General features: G+C 40.2%; 1 protein-coding gene across 8 annotated transcripts in view; it reads right to left on the bottom strand.

Moving 5' to 3' along the window:
• katnip (katanin interacting protein) overlaps positions 1 to 18899 on the bottom strand; it is a 144590-nt gene that overhangs the window by 109531 nt on the left and 16160 nt on the right. For 7 of the 8 annotated variants that reach the window (XM_072268548.1, XM_072268544.1, XM_072268543.1 and 4 more), the window contains 4 exons: positions 17738 to 17829; positions 15480 to 15628; positions 6910 to 7019; positions 3298 to 3429 (listed from right to left, as the gene is read on the bottom strand). In XM_072268548.1, coding sequence (XP_072124649.1) covers positions 3298 to 3429; positions 6910 to 7019; positions 15480 to 15628; positions 17738 to 17793 — 447 coding nt within the window. In that variant the 5' untranslated portion in view covers positions 17794 to 17829. Of the gene's footprint in view, positions 1 to 3297; positions 3430 to 5876; positions 5979 to 6909; positions 7020 to 15479; positions 15629 to 17737; positions 17830 to 18899 lie in introns of those variants that run through there. The other variant, XM_072268550.1, reaches the window with a different exon arrangement.

The following is an 18899-nucleotide window of genomic DNA, read 5'->3' as shown; positions in this document are numbered from 1 at the left end:
GTGAAGAGCCAATAAGATAGCATCTGCTGTTGACCTGTTGCTTTGGTAGGCGAATTGGAGTGGATCCAAGTCACCATTCAGACAGGAGCTGATGTGCTTCAAAACCAGCCTCTCAAAGCATTTCATCACAATGGATGTAAGTGCCACTGGGTGATAGTCATTTAGACAGGTTACCATGCTCTTCTTGGGCACCAGTAAGATTGAAGCCTGCTTGAAGCAGGTGGGTACCACTCACTGCTGAAGCAAGAGGTTGAAGATATCCATCAGCAAGTCCTCAGTACTCGACCAGGTACTCTGTCCGGACCAAGTGCTTCCCTTGGAGTCACTCTTTCGAAGGCAGCCCTAATGTCATCTTCAGATACTGAGACCAAAGGATAATCAGGAGACATGGGAGTGCACAATGATTCCTCCCTGTTCTGGTGGTCAAAGCGAGCATTAGTAGGCATTGAGCTCATCTGGAAGCAAAGCTATCCCTTATGTTGCAAGATTTAGCTTTGTAGGAGGTTTTGGCATTCAAACCCTCCCACAGCTGTCGAGCATCCCTTGTTGATTCCAGTCTGGTCCAGAATTTCCACTTTGCCCAGGAGATGGTTTTCCAGAGATCATACAGCATTTCTGATTTCTGGACTTGAATGCCTCTGAAATGGCTCTCAGCAAATTCCAGATTTCATTGTTCATCCAGGGCTTCTGAATGAGGAAAGCCCTGAACAATTTCGTGAGGACACACTCATCCACAGCTGTTTTAGCAAAGCCTGTAATGATCCTGGTGTAGTCATTTTGGTCCTCAGATGAGTTCTTGAACATGGCCCAGTCTACTGACTCAGGGCAATCCTGTAACCGTTCCTCAGCCTCCCGCGACCACCTCTTGGTTGTCTTGATCTCTGAAGCCTTGCTAATTAGGCTCTATACAGGGAGCAGAGGTACAGCCAAATGATCCATCTTGCCAAAATGCAGTTTTGGAGGGAATGATAGGCATTCCTTATCATAGTGTAGTAGTGGTCTAACGTGATGGGACCTCTGATGCAACAGGTGACATGCTGGTGACAACTGAGCAGGGTTTTCTTCAAACAGGCCTGGTTACAGTCACCAACTATAATTTGAAATGTGTCGTGATAGGCTATTTCTTGTTTACAAAACAGCATCGTGCAGTTTCATGAGCGCTTGCTTATGATTGGCCACAGGCAGTATGTAAAGTGCGGTCAGGATCACAGACGAGAATTCTCGAGGCAAATAGAATGGTCTACATTTAATCGTTAGTTGTTTTAAGTCAGGGGAACAAGGAGTCGATATAACCCCAACATCCATGCACCAACAAGAATTGACTTAAAAGCATATACCAGAGGAGGAGAACATGGCGACACGACGCAGCGCGCGGCCTCTCCAGTGATGAATATCTGTAATCTGTCAAGTAGGAGGCCGTGTATTCTGATTTGATGGAGGCAGATGTGAGAGCACGGAGGAACATCTGGTGAAACTTCTGAAATGCTTGCTTCGCTGCCACTGCTACTGTGTGATCCTAAATCTCTGGAGGGGAAGGCCCCGAATCCTCAGCTTTGCCTGTTGCTCGGCAGCCAGGGCCGGGGTCAAAGCGCTTGGCAGAGATGGTGCTCGGTGCTCAGCGTCAGAGGCTCCAAGTTTTCGGACGGACTCAGAGTTGGACTGTGGTTGGGTGCTTCCAGGATGCTGCATCGGCAAGTTTGCGGCGCTGGAAGCTCATGGCAGGGAGAGTTTCTTCCTGCTACCGTCTGCGTGAGATGTTGGGGCTATCGAGACTTTGAGACTTTTTTTTTACCGTGCCCATGGTCTGCTCTTATCAAATTACGGTATTGCTTTGCACTGTTGTAACTATAAGTTATAATTATGTGTTTTTTGTCAGTTTTAGTCTTGGTCTGTCTTGTGTTTCTGTGATATCATACCGGAGGAACATTGTATCATTTTTTAATGCATGCATTTCTAAATGACAATAAATGAGGACTGAGTGTCCTCATAATCTAATACACCACTATCTCTTCCCTTAGCAGAATTCAAGGCTCTATCCATTCTGAAAATCGTAAGGCCTTCTGGTTGGATAGCTGTGTCTGGCGTGTTTCCTGTTAACCAAGTCTCAATGCAACAAACAATTGAGATCTGCCTCATCTGCCTCTGATGCAGCAGCCTTGAGATTGTCAGTCTTATTTTCAAGTGACTATACATTCGCTAACAAGATGGTAGGCAGAGGAGGCCTCATTCCCTCTGAGCTTCAGCATGGTATGAATCCTGCCTCTCCTGCTGCACTTTCAGCCTTGGCCTTGGCGTTGACCCTGAAAGGCACCGTGCTTTAATGGTCCGCATTTAACCGTTGAACATGAGATGAGATATGCAATTTCTTAGTCCACTGAGGAAAGTTACATGCTGCAAATTGCAGCAAAAGTAATTCAAAAGGAGTATATTTAAGAAGAAAATTGGTACAAATTCTTGCAGCCCGCAGAGAGTAACCCATGTACACTGGCGCCTCTTGACCTACATATCTACGTCAAACTGCTACATCTCATATTATAGAAGATACGTTTTCCCTGTTAACAAAGTGACTCTCTTGAAACACATCAGTGAAGAGTTTTGAACCACAAAAATTATTGGAACTTCAGCAACAACCTTTGGATTTCACAAATTTGACATACCTTGAAGGAGACCGCCTGAACTTAGGAAATTTAATCAACAGTTTGTTACACCAATGAAAAAATAAGGCAAGTTTTTGAAGTTGCTGCTGAATCAATCTTCAGAAATGGCTGGCAGAAATTTAAAGACATTTGATCATTATCCTCAAAACATTTATAAATTTGATGTAAAAATACAATTATTTCACGGCATGACTCCACACACCCCTTGTGAATCTGATTGCTGAAAGATTATTCATCTCGGCCCTCAAAACCTCCAAATCAGAGATACACAGATTTTCTAATGCATGTATTAAAATTGCCTGCAATTACTGTTTTTTTTAAATTGCATTGGCACTATTTTGAACAACATTTTATATTTTTAATGCAAAATTATCATTATTGATCTTAAAATGGAAAGATGTTGATCAAGTTAGGAGAAACTCACGCAAAGGTGAAAGAACAGCATACCAGTAGTATCAAATAGTCTGTTTTCTCTGCTGTAAATGTTTTATAATCTCTTAAAAAATTTGGAATTCAAACTATGGTCATACTGGATGGAAACTTTGCAGGAATCAAAAGAAATACACTTGTTCACCAAAGTTACATTTAAAAAAAAACAATACGATAGGATTATTTATTGTATCTTTTCAAAGAAAGTTACCTGAGAGCAATTACACAGTAGCTCCTGCGTATCCATGTTAACACTTTCATAAGGTTCAAAATCATTAGAGTAATCGACAAGTGGACCAAGGTGCAACTGCACACCTTTCTCGGTTTTAATATGGACTGAAGACTGTAACAAAATGACAAAGTTATCTATAACAGAAATTAAGGTACAGTACAGTACATGTCCTAACATTAAACTGGAACAACAGCACAAACTTATAATTCTGGTTACAATTTAGAATTAGATTGATTTCAAGTATTCCAATCCACAATGCATATCTACCAGGACTCACCTATTCCTATATTCTCCTTTTGGAAAAGGGGAAAAAAAGAAGTGAATTCATCTGACATTAGAATTATGAAGATTGAATAAAAAATGAGAAGGGAAGGGCAAAAAAAAATATTTATTCATTACTATTTTGCAGTATGTTGAAACACAAACAAGTAAGATGTTTTTGTTTAGTAATGCAATGTACTGATGCTAATTTCACCCCCCCCCACCCAATGTCTTATTTATTCTGCAGAAGTAACTTTACGACATGGTTTACAAAATAGAATAGCTCCTACAACCCAGTTAGAATTAAATTTGAAAAGTAAATACCAATTTCAATAGAGAATTGTAAACTGGGCTACAAATTATATTTTTTTAGTGTTTCCTCCCCATGGTGATTTTTTTTAAAGTCCCACACACATTCTGCCAAAAAACTACTCAAGTAATGCAGCTGTTTTAAAGACAATTGATAATACCTACTTTCATAGCCATCCAAAAGCAAACGCTCACCAAGTGTATGGAATGCTGACAAAATGGTTGCAGCAGATGGAAGACATGGGTAGGACATCTTCAACCTGTCATTGCTGCAGTCGGAGGTTCCCACCTGCCTCAAAGGGGCATCAATCACACCAGTACCCAAGAAGAGCAGGGTGAGCTGCCTTAATGGCAATCTCCCAATAGCACTCATACCGACTTGGCAAGGTTGGTCATAACCAGATTTAACTCCTGCCTGAGCAAGGACCCGAACTTGCTGCAATTTGCCTGCCAGCACAACAGGCCTACAGCAGAAACAATCTCACTGGCTCTCCAGTCAGCCCAGGACCACTTGGACAAAGCAATACCTATTTTACGCTGATGTTTATCAATTACAACTCAGTGTTGAACACCATCATCCCATCAGTACTAATCAACAAGTTTTAAAACTTGGACCTCCGTACTCCTTACCTGCTTCTGCAATGCAGTGTGGTAATAACAACTCCTCCTCATTAACAACACAGGTGCACCTTAAAGATGTAACCTTAACCTAATGCTCTACTCTACACTCATGACTGTGCAGCTAGGCACAGCTCACATTCCCTCCATAAATTCGACAATGACACCACTGCTGCTGGCAGAATTTCAGATGGTGACATGGAGGTGTACAGTACCGCAGTGAGATAGATTGGCTGGCTAAGTGGCATCGCAACAACAACTTTGCACCCAATGTCAGGGAGAACACACACCAGTTCTCATCAAGGGGTCAGCAGCTTCAAGTTCCTGAGTGTCAACACCTCAGAGGATCTATCAAGGGCCTAACATATTGATGCAATCATATTGAAGAAGGCACAACAGCAGCTACATTTCATTAGGAGATTTGGCATGTCACCAAAGACTACAGAGAGCATTCTGACTGGTTGCATCACCATCTGGCATGGAAGCTCCAATGCACAGGATCAAAGGAGGCTGCAGATGGTTATAGATTCAGCCACCTCCATTTTAGAAACAGCTTCTTCTCCTGTGCCATTAGATCTCTGAATGCGTCATGAACCCTACCTCACCACTCCTCTTTTGCACTATTTTTAAAATTGTAACTTTATAGTAATTTTTTATGTTTGCTACCATAAAACAACAAATCTCTTGTCATTTGTCAGTGATAATAAACCTGATTCTGATGCTGAACGTCACAACTTACTTAGGTAGCTGACATAGTTTGCAAATATTCAAACGGCAACACAACATTTGGCAGCTTGTTCAATTCTCCTTGGCAATGCAAATCTGTCCCATCATATCCTAACTACATTTTTCTTAGACAGCATTGTCTTCTAAAATATACATAATTTGTTGATAAAAATAGTATCTTAGAAAAACCAATGATAGATCGAACTGGAAAATGACAGAAATGCTTGTGATTTCAGAAAAAAAGTACTAATTTTCATGTTGAAATATTATTTCTGATAAGTAAAGATGAGATGAGATTTGATTTAAGTGTACTATAAGTTAACAAAATCTCTCTTTGAAGTTATAGATATAATATTTAGACAATACCCTCTCCCTATGGTAATCTCATTTTTATTAACTAGCAGTGATTGTGCTGCCAGGTAGGATGAGGCATGAGACAATAAATCTGAAATGTACTGAAATCACAGGAACAGCCCTCACCACCACAGAAGTGTAATTAACTTCTGCTTAAACATGAGAAACCCCCAAGAGATCTAAGTCTTTAAAAACACTGTTAATATTCAGCTTGGAAATGTAGCTATGTAATTCATCAAATCAAGGTAGTACGAGATAGTCTCTACAGAACATTGGAGAAGGGATGTCACCTTGATGTCTTTGATGCTCAGGGTGGAAAGTGGCGCTGGAATTATGCTACAGGTCGACCTTCTATAATCCGGCACCATTGGGACCTGAGGAGTGCCGGATTAGTGAAAGTGCCGAATTACAGAAGGATCACATTAAGCAATAGCTAGCCGCCTCATCATACCTTTAAAATATCAAAGGATTCAAAGGTTCATTTAATGTCAGAGAAATGTATACAATATACATCCTGAAATGCCTTTTCTTCGCAACCATCTACAAAAACAGAGGAGAGCCCCAAAGAATGAACGACAGTTAAATGCTAGAACCCCTAAGATCCCCCCGCTCCCCTCCCTCCCGCGCGTAGGCGGCAGCGAGCAACAATCCCCCCTCCCCACCGGCAAGAAAAAAGCGCACCCACCACCAGCACTCAAGCGTGAGCTAAACGATAGCAAAGACACAGACCTGCAGGTACCCCAAAGACTAGATTGCACTCGCAGTTACCGAGGGAATCCTCGTTAGTTTCTTTTCCTCCACTTAAGTTCAGCGGGTCACCACGTCTGATCTGAGGTTGTAGGCAGAAGAGAATGGAGCGCCGGCTGGGCGACACCGGAGGGCAGTGCGCGACTGCCAGCAAGTGGGCAAGAAGGCGGACTGACCCAGCATGCGCCAGCTTCCCCGCCGCTGGCGGGTGAGACAGATGGGTGCCAGGCGGCCACGCCTCATGCAAATGATATTAATAAATGTGGGAAAACAAGCAGGAATCGCCTGTCTATGCTTACAAGGGCGTGTCAACACGTGAACAGATCTAGCGCAACCAAAACAATGCGCAGCAGATTGGTACAGTGGCCCGGGAAACTTGAAATTACAGCCGTGCGGAAAATTTGAAATCAGTGCGGATTATCGAAGGAACCGGATTACAGGTAGTCGGATTAGTGAAAGTCGACCTGTACCAGTTTTGTTAAGCTGGAACATTTGTAATGGGTTTGTGACAGACTGTCTGTGATTGTATAAAGATTTCTCAGATATTTCATAATGGTTTATTACAATTTACTTTACCTGTACCCAACCTTTTCGCTGAACTTTGTCTGGCGCCGTTTGGGTTCGACGTTTCAGCGTTTCTCTCTCTTGCAGCTCTTCGGCATTGGAAGTCGATCTTGAAGCAGAATCTGAAATTAATTTTGCATTGAAAATTTTTAACATAGAAACTAAAGGTGAACATAAAGAATTGCTTCATATCATAAAGTTAAAATTAGCACCTTAACAGCATACCAGAAAAATGCAGATGGCGACTTTTTAACTGCTTGAAAGAAATTGTTAACATACAAGGTCCCTTCCCACCCCCACCATCCAAAAACTCAAAGGTTTTCAAAGAAATTCAAAAATACATCAAAAAAAAGCATCTAAACATGAATGGAATTGATATTTTCATTCATATGGTAAATGTAAAATTCTGTAGGACGAAATAAGGAAACAAGGACAGTAGATAACAACTTGTCTTCACACCGAGGAGGTTCACAATGACACAGAGCAACACAACAATCACACAAAATGGGATAAACTCAGTGCAGCTCACAACAAGGTACTGTGAAGAGCTCGGAACCATATGGCCTCATATGAATGTTTCTCTCTCTTGTTACAGGAAAGGAGTGCAAAAGGGCCTGTCAGGAGCAACACCAGGTGGACCCAAAAAATGAGATGCCAACCTAGTGAATCTACAAAACAGGATCAACATGCACATTACAAGCAAAAAGAGCATGCAATAGTCAGAGCTAAGTGACCCCAGAATAAATCAAAGCTTTGCACTCATGCATGGTGGCAAATGATTAAAGCAATTAACAGGAGGAAGATGCTCCAAAACATCCTTAGTGTAAACAATGGTGAGGCTTAGCATGTGTATTAAACACCAGGCTGCAGCATTCAGACTCATGATCAAGCAGAAATCCCAAGTAAATGATTCACCTCCACTTCCACACGAGATCCCCACCATCACTGAGCCACTGTCTCCCAGTTTGATTCACAGCACATGATATGCTGCGAAGTACTCATTATGGCAGAGATTATGGAACCAGACAACATTCCAACCGTCCAACTCAAGAAATGTGATTCAGAACAATGCATGCATTTCACCAAACTTTCCCATACAGTTACAACCCTGATATCCTTGGTATTCAATAATCAAGACTAAAATTCCAGACATTCAACTAAACCAGCAACATAAATACTATGGCTATAAGAGTTCATCAGAGACAGGGTATCCTAAGGTGAATTCTCTTCTTCATATCCTAAGGTCTTTCCTCCAAGTCAAATCCATGTGAAAAATACTCTTCATTTGCATGGATGATTGCTCCAGCAGATCAACAGCAAGCAGAACAAAACAGCTCTTGCATTCTCAACGAAGTTTATTTGTTGTGAACAATATGGTAGCATAGTGGTTAGCACAACACCTTACAGTATAGGTGACCAGGTTCAATTTCCGCTGCTGCCTTCAGGAGTTTGGACATTCTCCCCGTGACTGTGTGGGTTTCCTCCAGGTGCTCCTGTTTCCTCCCACAGTCCAAACACATACTGGTTGGTAGGTTAATTGGTCATTGTAAATTGTCCCGTGATTAGGCTAGGATTAGTATCGGGGTATTGCTAGGCACCATGGCTCGAAGGGTCAACCACGCGTTATATCTCAATCAATCAATAAAATTCAACACTTCATTTTATTTATTACCAGATTTGGCTGCACTGTGCACCAACTACAAGACATCCTGCAGTTCCCAGCAAGGTTTTTCTATAGGAACAGCACCACTTGCAGGTTCTCCTTCAAATCAGATATCAAATAAATTAGGAATATATCCTGCTTCATTCTCTATAGCTGCATTTGAATCTTGCCAACTCCCTAACAAAAATTATCTCAGAATGAACTACAGTGATTGAAGAAGGTGACTCTCCATTAATTTCATGACAACCACCTGAGTTAAACAAATTCTGGACTAACTGGGGACACCCACAGCCAAAAATTGCATAAACAACGAAGAATAGAATTTGTGGATGGACAGACTACATAATCTGCACCTACTCTTAAGAATTCTCATCAATCAATTCTTGCACATTCATCTTCGTCTTCCCAAAACTACAGTAGATTCCTTGTTCATATCTGTATCTACTGCTAAGGCAACAGTTTACGTTCATAGGCTAAGGGGAGACGGGTAATTCCTAATACATGGATACAGTGAAGACAGACTGAATGGCCCACTTTTGGTCCACCTTATCTATACTCTGCTTTCTTTCAGATGGCATCTTAACTTGAGGTCCCACCTACCCCCCCAGATTGAAAAGAAGGAATTTTATCACCAAAATTTGATCAATATTTTTCCTCCAGTCATTAACATCGAATTGTTAGTTCATTAGAATTTTGCTACCAGTGTAACTTTGGTGTGTGTATTGTGTATCCTGTTCTACAGCTGTGACTACTCAACAAGCTCTTAGCTTATCACCTAGTACTAAGGCCATGAAGGCAATTTTCCCTGAAGACAAAAGAGTTTTGTATTTGCCTTCAGGTTAAAGCCTCAACAAAATAAATTTGTTCTACCCTGAAAAACTTAACTGTATTCCCCTGACAAGATAACTGCTAGGGACCAGTAAAGTAGCAAGGAACAAGATTTTAAAAAAGACATGAATAACTTTGTATCTAGTTACTGTACTAGGTACAAAGAAAAGCCAAAAAAAAAATGACAGAACGGAAAGATTTAAAAGTCCTTTTGAAGGGTCTTGGCTTGAAAAGTCAGCTGTTTATTCCCATCCATAAATGCTGTTTGACCTGCTGAGCACCACCGGCACACTGTGCGTATTGCTCTGGGTTTCCAGTATCTGCAGTACCTCTTATATTTCAGGAATTAAAGTGATGCTTAAAGGAAGTAAAAAAAAATTGCTGGTGTACTTGGGAAGGTACAGAAAAAACCTGGGTCGTCCAACTGGCTGCAGAGGTCGAGGATATCTTCAACCTTTCACTGCTGCACCGGCTTCAAAAGGACATCAGTTATACCAGTGCCAAAGAAAAGAAATGTGAGCTGCATCAATGACTATCACCATCTACTGTGATAAAGTGCTTTGAGATATTGGTTTTGGCTGGAATTAACTCTTGCCTGAACAAACACCTAGACCTGCTGCAATTTGCCTACTATACAAAAGGTCTACAGTGGATACAACTCACTGACTCTCCATTCAACTCTGCAGCACCTAGACAACAGCAAAGCACACATGAGGCTGCTGTTTATTGATTACAGCTCAACATTAAACACCATCGTCCCTCAGTACTGATCAATAAACCTGAAAACCTGGGTAACTCTACCTCCTTCTACAACTGGATCCTTAAATTCTTCGCCTGGTGACACAGTCAGTGCAAATCAACAACAACACCTCGTCCTCGCTAGCAATCAACATAGGTGCACATCAAGGAAATATGTTTAGCCTATTGCTCTACTCTCCTCATAACTATGTGACTAGGCACAGCTCAAACACAATCTAAAAATTCGTTGAAGACACATACCACTGTTATCAGCAGAATCACAGATAGTGAAGAGGACGTGTACAAGAGTGAGAGATCAGCTGGTTGAGTGGTGTTGCAACAATAACCTCGCACTCGACATCAGCAAGCCCAGGAAACAGATTGTTCGACTTCAGGGTAGGGATGTCATCAGGAGGACACACCCCAGTCCTTATTGAGGGGTCAGTGGTGGAAAGGGTAAGCAGCTTCAAGTTCATGCGCGTCAACATCTCAGAGCCCACTATATCGATGCAATCATGACAAATGCAAGCCAACAGCAATACAGGTGCACATTCCTTTATCCGAAATTCTGAAATCCAAAAAGCTCCGAAAACCGAAGTTTTTTCGTCAACAGCTGACGTCACTCAGGTGTGACATGGCAGCACTAGCAGAGGCTGCCAGACACCAGGTGTGGCTCAGCGCTCGTACTGGTTACTCATGCATTTGCTGTTCGCTGATATTTTGTGTTCACTGTTGACTTTGTGTTTAATTTCACTGTGAAAATGCTAAAAAGAACTGCAGATACCCCTAAGGGTAACAATGAGAAAAAGAGAAGGAAACATCTATCATTATCAATAACGCAGAAAGTGGAGTTATTGCAGAAGCTTGATCGTGGTGCGTCTGTGTGGCATCTTATTGAAGAAAATATTGTCAGAACTACCACTGTATATGATTTAAATAAACAGAAAGACAAGTTACTGAAGTTTTATAGTGACAGTGACGTTATACATTTATTCCAATAAACCATTTACCATGTGTTTGATTCGGTCCGTTTGAAGCTGTATATTTTTATGTTTTATTGAATGTTTTTGTTGGAAACAAAATTTTCTGTCATTATTCCCTAAACAATACAGTATAACAACTATTTACATAGCATTTACATTGTATTAGGTATTATAAGTAATCTAGAGATGATTTAAAGTATACAGGAGGATGCGCGTAGGTTTGGTGTGCTACAGGGTCCTAAACACCACCGCACTGAGACAGGTTAAATAAGGGACTTGAGTATACGCATTTTTTGGTATTGGGTGGGGGGGGGGTGGGAGAGAAGAGTCTGAAATCCAAAAAATTCTGACTTCTGAAATGCAACTGGCCCCAAGGATTTCAGATAAGGGATTGTGGACCCTACATTCTGACTGGTTGCATCATTATCTGGTATGGAGGCTCCAATGCACAAGATTGATGACATATATCAGTGATAATAAATCTGATTCGGAAAAGATTGTGAGGAATACCAAGAGAGCAAAATTTTTGCGATCTTATTGAGAAAAAATGTGAACAGTCAAGAACAATGTGAACCACATGGCAATGTTATAAATGAATGTAAGTGTGGTAAAGGCACTGAAGGTTTACTCTGTGTTAATATTTAGTGAGAGGATAACAATATTATAAGGGGTATTTCAAGGAAACTATTGATTCAAGGAAAGAGACCAGCAACAATGAAAGGAAGCAAATCAATAGTGATGAAGAAAATAATGGCAATGCAGTATAACAAATACTTAGACCACAAATCTTTCATTATAGGTTTTTAAAAGCGGAAAGATGAGAACATACAGGTGGAAGATAATCGCTTAAAAGCATGATATATTGCTAATGATGGAAAGCAAAAGTAAAAGGGAAAACACCAATTCAGGTAGCATATGTGGAGAGTGTAGAGTTAAACTCCAGTCTGAGGCCCTTTCACCAGAAAGGTTCAGAAGAAATTTTCTAACTTTATTTATAAGCTTTGGAAATTCTCTTAACATGAGAATTGTTTCTTTACATTAGGAGGTAGGGAAAGCAAGAAATTATTAACAGTTAGCCTCACATCTCTTACCATAATAGCCTTGTTTTTTTATCAGTTGATCAATACAAGCCACCAGAAGGACAGGTCCAACTTTCTGGTTGGACTTTTTGGTTATGCTACTAAAAGTAGTATATAGAACTTAAGTTATTTATTAAATAGTTTCAGAAGTCATTATAAAGACCCTTCAAAAATAAATTATTTATCTTTGAAGAAAATATTCTGTACAGCATGAAGCAAACACTAGGTACAATTTGGAGGTACTGATATTGAATATAACCAATGGCACCTTGCCAAGAAAAAATGCTGGGAAAATAATTATTTACATTAGAAGTATATGATGCATATTTGGCAATGCTGCAAAGATTGGTAGCACTGTAAATAATACAAACACAACAGAATCTCACTTAAAGCCATATGATAGAGCACTGATTTATTTTATCACTCCTGGTCCTGGAAACCACACACCCAGAGATACACACGTCTGCTCTTTAGAATAGACCCCTGCTTGAGCTATACATTGCTGTGCCAAGAATTGTGCACTCCTGAACAATGCAACAGTTGAAGTGATTTCACTACAATACAACCAGCATGGTGTGAACTAATGAGACAATATCCAGAGGCTGCCTGTGAGGCATTGAAATACAAGGCTGAAGTAATGATTGTGGGCCATTTCAGAGGACCAGCAATAACAGGTTCAAGTACTGAAAGATGACCTGTATTCTGCAGTCTCTCTCCTCAACAGCTGCTGAATGTGATGGAAAACGTACTTTCCTTCTTTCTGTTAGGCTGTACAGTTCTCCCAACCCAATATTTCTTCATGCTGAAAAGCCTGATGATTATCACTGGCTATTGACCATAGTACTGCAAGTTTTTGGACTGGGTTTATATGCAATCACGTAAAGAATGACAGAACAAGCGACTTCATTAAATTTGCAGGTGTAACTGTCACCAACAATTCATCCTGGTTCAGAAACATGGACGCTGTGGAAAAGAAAGAAAGCCTCTACTTTCTCAGAAAACTCAGGAAATGCAGCATGTCCCCAATGACTCTTACCAATTTCTACATAAGCACCACTGAAAGTATTCTACTCAGGCACATTGCCGATTAGTATGTCAATTGATATGCTCAACACTGCAAAGAATTGCAGAGAGGCGTGAATGCACACTGGTCTATCATGAAAACCAGCATTCCCTCCACTGACTCTATCTAAACATTATTAAGGACCCCTATGGACTCTGTTATTCTCTCTTAAATGGTAAAGATGAACTCCATCTCTCAATCTACCTACCTCATCATGGCCCAGGCACCTTACTTGTTTATTCACAGTGCACTTTCACCGGCAATGTAACACTATAGTCTGTATTCTGCTTTTCCTTTCTGTACTTCCTTGTTGACCATTCTAGATGTCATGCAAATAAATGCTTTCTCACTGTGTTTTGGTACATGTGATGGTAAGGAACTAATTAACAAGAGGTAATGAAGGAGATCATAAGATTCAGGCAGCCTGTCACCAAAAGGAGCAGGTGCTGCAAGTCCCCAGCAATGGCTGCACTCAACATGCCAACCAGAGTGTACTCCAGAGCCCTACATCTGAGCACGAGGCAGCCCCTCACAAACAGCCATTTCATGTCACCTCTGTGTTTCACTCCACACTGAATCCTGTGATTATGAGATCACTTTAACCTTTTCATTCCAGCAGGATCACCAACTCCAACTGAGCTCTCAACCAGGTTCTAGGCACAACAGAACATTGCAGCCGGAAAGACTGCGAGCACACCCAACAGAGCAACAACAAAAGCTGTAATAACATTTTCTTGCACTGATTCAGTTCTCTCACTGATGGAAACACTTAATGAATGCTAAGTATGATACCAGTGTATAAGCCTTTCATTACAGTATAGTCATCAAACAGAAAATATGGGAAATAAGTTTCACTGGAGATGGAATAGCTAGATAGATAGATAGACATACTTTATTGATCCTGAGGGAAATTGGGTTTCGTTACAGTTGCACCAACCAAGAATAGAGTATAAATATAGCAAAATAAAGCCATAAATAATTAAATAATATGTAAATTATGCCAGATGGAAATAAGTCCAGGACCAGTCTATTGGCTCAGGGTGTCTGACCCTCCAAGGGAGGAGCTGTGAAGTTTGATGGCCACTTTGTACCTAAAGTTAATAAAATACAGCTCTTACTAAATGGTGAAAGCAAAAAAAGAGTGGAAATCTAAAGAGACTTGAGAGTCCATGTAGACTGATCCGAAACATAAAGGATATGTACAGAAAACAGTCAGATTAATGGATTGCTGGCTCTTGTAGGTAAACAGAAGTATGAGGAGAAAGATCTTATCCAGCAGCTACACAAAGCTCTTGTATGCAAGAGCTGGCACTAAATAGAAAGAAGAATATACTGGCTTTAGAGTCAGTGCATCATAGATTACAAGATCATAAAAACAGGATTCTATTCTGAGGAATTAAGGAAAGAATTACTCAAGGTTTCAAAAGGATCTTGCTATTTCTGATGGCTGGGGAGGGAATATACTCTAAAAATTTGCCTTAAAGAAGCTAGGAAACGTTTCCAAAAACAAATTTGGAACTCCCTTCCACAAACCACAATTAAGTATAGGTCAATTGGTAATTGTAAATTTCAGAAAAGACTCTTGACAACCATAGATACTAAAGGGATGATGTCTAAAGACACTTAGAGGCCCTGCCCTGCTTTCAATCACCTGACTCACATATAGCCCAAATATATGAACAAGCATTTCTTTGCTGCAAAGCTGCAGGCAACTATTCTTGACAAAATCTAGAAATTTGCTGTATTCTAGTTAACATGTTGCTATCCATGTTGCAAATTCAATCTCAGGATATGCTATCCGGGCCAGCAGTACTGTCTTTCTTAAAACCATGAATATCCATATGTCATCTGCAGTAAAATCTTTTAAAAGAATATTAGCCCAAGATAGACACAAGACACTTGTTAATATCAGCTTTATTATTAAGAAATGGAAAAATGTGGTTTAGGAATTCTCTCTAGCCTGTCTGTTCCTCTGGAGTAAACCACTTTGGCAGACATCTTTTATTGTATGCAAACTCAATTAGAGACCACATATCCAAACTGTGACTGCTCAGGTTACCACCAGCTATCAGGAACGGCACCCCGCCATAAACTGGGAAGGACCCACATACAGAGATCAGTCAGAAATAAGCCACTGCCAATGAATACGAGAAAAGACATGAAACTGTGAATGGCTAACACCAACAGATAAGTTCCTAAGTTGCTTTTCAGTGAAAGCAATTACTCACCAGCTGTCCATACTGATCTTGAAGCTGCTTCATATCTTGGTTGCTGTTTTAGTTCAGAGTTGGCACCATTTACATAGATGGAAAACCCTTGTTCCAAACGCTCCAGTTGGATTTGTTTAGGACTTTTTGCCTTCAGCTTTTTCAATATCCTAAATACAAAATACCATGAAAATAAAAAGATTGCACATGCTTTAAATCTGGAACAAAAAAATGGAAGTTGCTAGAAACACTCAGCTGGTCAGACAGTGTCTGTTAAAAGAAAAATAGAGTTTTGACATTACAAATCAAAGATCCTTTGTGAGTACTAGAAAGAGAAAGCAAGTTGCAGGGAGTTGTAGATTCCTGATGAAGGGTCTCGGCCCGAAACATCAATGGTGTATTCTTTTCCATAAATGCTGCCTGACCTGCTGAGTTCCTCCAGCATTTTCTGTGTTACGCTGCAGAGAGGGATGGGATGAATAAGGGAATAGCAAGGCAAGGCTTGAGTTCCTCCAGCATTTTGTGTGTATTGCACAAATTGCAAAGAGGATGGGTAAATGGAAGCAGTTATAGCATAATACAAACGGGGAATAGAAAGATGTGAAATACGGGGCTATTGGTCTAACATGATCAGCATGTAAAAGTTGAGAGAATTGGGATATAGATCTAGACATGCAACAGGGAGGCCCGAACTGTTCCTGTAGAATAAATGTAGGTGCTCTGTAAAGCGGTTTCTCCGGTGCAGAGAAGACCAGATAATGAATATCAAAAATTGTACTCTAGATTGGAAGATGTGCAAGTGAATCTTTGCTTCACTTCACTTGGAAGAATTGATATGGTCCTTGAGTATGGTAAAAGAACAGTCACAGTAGCTCCTGAGGTTACATGGGAAAGTGCCACAAAGCATAGATTGATTGAGATGGAAGGACAGACCAGGACACTGTCAATGTAATGGTCCCTTTCAAATAATGCCAGGGAGCGGAGGATGTATCTGGTGATGAAATCTTGTTGAAGCGAACAGAAATCGCAAAGGATGACCTGTTGAATGTGGAGCTAGGGGATGAAGGCAAGGGCCAGGGTATCTCTCTATCCTTGTTCTGTCCAGATGGCAAAAGGGCAAGAGCAGAACTGCAGGAACACAAAGGCAAGCACCCTTACTAGTAGAGGGGATGCCAAGAAAAGCAAAATCATCCCAGAGGCACCCATGCAGGAAGCAGCATCAACGTACCAGAAAAAAAAGAGTTGAACTGTATGAGTAGGACTGAAACAAAGACTGTTCCAGGTATCCCAAACATTGATAAGCTTAGTTTAGGCTTATACAAGTAGCCATCTGTCAAAGTGCTGAGGGCATCAGAGATGTTATGAATAGAAGCAGGATAGGGTTAGGTTAGAGGAGAAAGAAGAATAGAGTCAAGGGAGAAAGAAGTTCTGTATGTAAAATCTGACTGAAACAATGGGTCTGCCCAGACAGTACTGTTTTTAGATATTTAGCAAGAAGTAGGGGTGAGTTATGCAGAGTTAGGAGACCAGAAGTCTGGAAGCTGTGGAGGTAAGATCCACTAAAAAATGGGGCACCCATACAGAGGGCAGACACCAACAGTGGGTTGAATGATCCTTGTTTTAATGTAATTCCAGAAATCCTGGAATTTCAGGACAATATGTATAGGCTCAAAGGCTGCAAAATAAAAAGGCATTCCAACAGATCTGTGCAAATTGGAAAAGGATTATCTCTATTTTCTGTCCCTCGGATATGATCGTCAATATCTTCTATGTTTGATTATCCAATATCTGCTGTCACACTTATTTTTTCAAGCATCTACATATTTATTTTGGAAAAGGGCAACATATTATTAAGATATAGTGATTCTGGAACAATTAATAATTTGGTCATACATATAGAATTTGGATGTATTTCTGTAAATCACATAGACTGTCTGAATGCTGTACTTAATATTAATGGTGGGCTGTCTCATACTAGTAAATTTATGAGGAAAGAACCCCCACTGTCCACCTCTATCTGTATTTGACGTAAATCCAAAAGTGCCACAATTCCAGTCAACATAGCCAAATGTCATCAGAAAGAGATTATTTCAGAAAAGGTTCCAGAAAAAGCTGCAGATGTAATCAAATAGCAACACTAATATCTATAGTAAGCAGACATATATCCAACTTTACTACAACAGTATGGTTCGAGTTTTTTAAAAGCCTAGCCTAAATTGATTTTATGTTGCAAATGACATCAAGGAAAAAAATGTCAGGATAAAAAGCATCTACATTACCTGTTCCTGTACTGAAGTAGTATCAGATATCTATCATGTTTTTCATCAAAGTTCATTGAAACATTTTGGTCAGCTCTATTTGCAGCAAGTACCTAAATGATAAATATAACTTAATTGAGAAACAGGTTGACAATAGATATTTTCTGGTCTTTTAAAAAAATTGCAAAAGTTCTTCTACATTTTTATTCATGAGTAAAAAATGCTAGAAATGCTTAACCAGTCAGGCAACATCTGTGGAGAAAGGAACAGAGTTAATACAAGCTATGTACAAACAAATGTGTAACTTAGGAATAGACCACTTACACCCTTGAGCTTGCTTCACCTTTCATTAAAAACATGGCTGATTGGATTGTAACCTCAATACCACAATCCTGTATAAACCACTAATCTTCCCCTCGTTTATCAAGAATATCCACCTCAGCCATAAAAATATTCAAAGACGCTGTTTCCACCAGACTTTCAAACATTCAATCTAATAAGAGAATGTTCACTTCTAATTTAAACGGCCATCCTATTTTTAAGTAGTCAACATTTCTAGATTCACCCATCAAATGAAACATCCATCCACATCTATGCTCTCCAGATCCCTTAGGGTCTTAAATATTTCAATTAAGTCCCATTCACTCTTCTACATTCCAATGGATACAAACCTAGTTTGCCCTATTTGCCTATAGGACAACCTGCCCATTCCACATATCAGTTTTGTAACTCTTCCCCGAACTGTTTCCAATGCATTTAGATCCTATCTTAAATAAGGAGACCAATACCCACAAACAGTACTCCAAAGTGAGACACCGCTTCCAGCTCTAGTAAGCAATAATCTTCCATTAGCTTTACACTTTGGCTTTGTTTTACTCCTGCCAAAATGGTCAAATTCACATGTTATCACGCTATACTCAAACTTGCAGACCTAGACCTATCATATGCCCATTTGCAATTCCTTCAGGTCTTCTTCACGATCCTTCTTCATACACACCTTTGTGTCGTGAGCAAACTTAGTTAGTAATTTGGTTCCCAAACAGGTCATTTATAAAATAAACAATCAATTCCAATAGTATACTGTCGGTTACATCTTGCCAAACAGAAAAAGACCCACTTATGCCTACTTTCAGTTTCCTGGAAGTCAGTCTTCTCTCCATACCCATGTTACTTTCTATACCAT

This window comes from Mobula birostris, chromosome 9 (assembly GCF_030028105.1).
Source record: "Mobula birostris isolate sMobBir1 chromosome 9, sMobBir1.hap1, whole genome shotgun sequence".
Classification (NCBI taxonomy): Eukaryota; Metazoa; Chordata; class Chondrichthyes; order Myliobatiformes; family Myliobatidae; genus Mobula; species Mobula birostris.
Note: the sequence above shows the minus strand (reverse complement) of the source record. Positions and strands in the feature narration are given on the sequence as shown.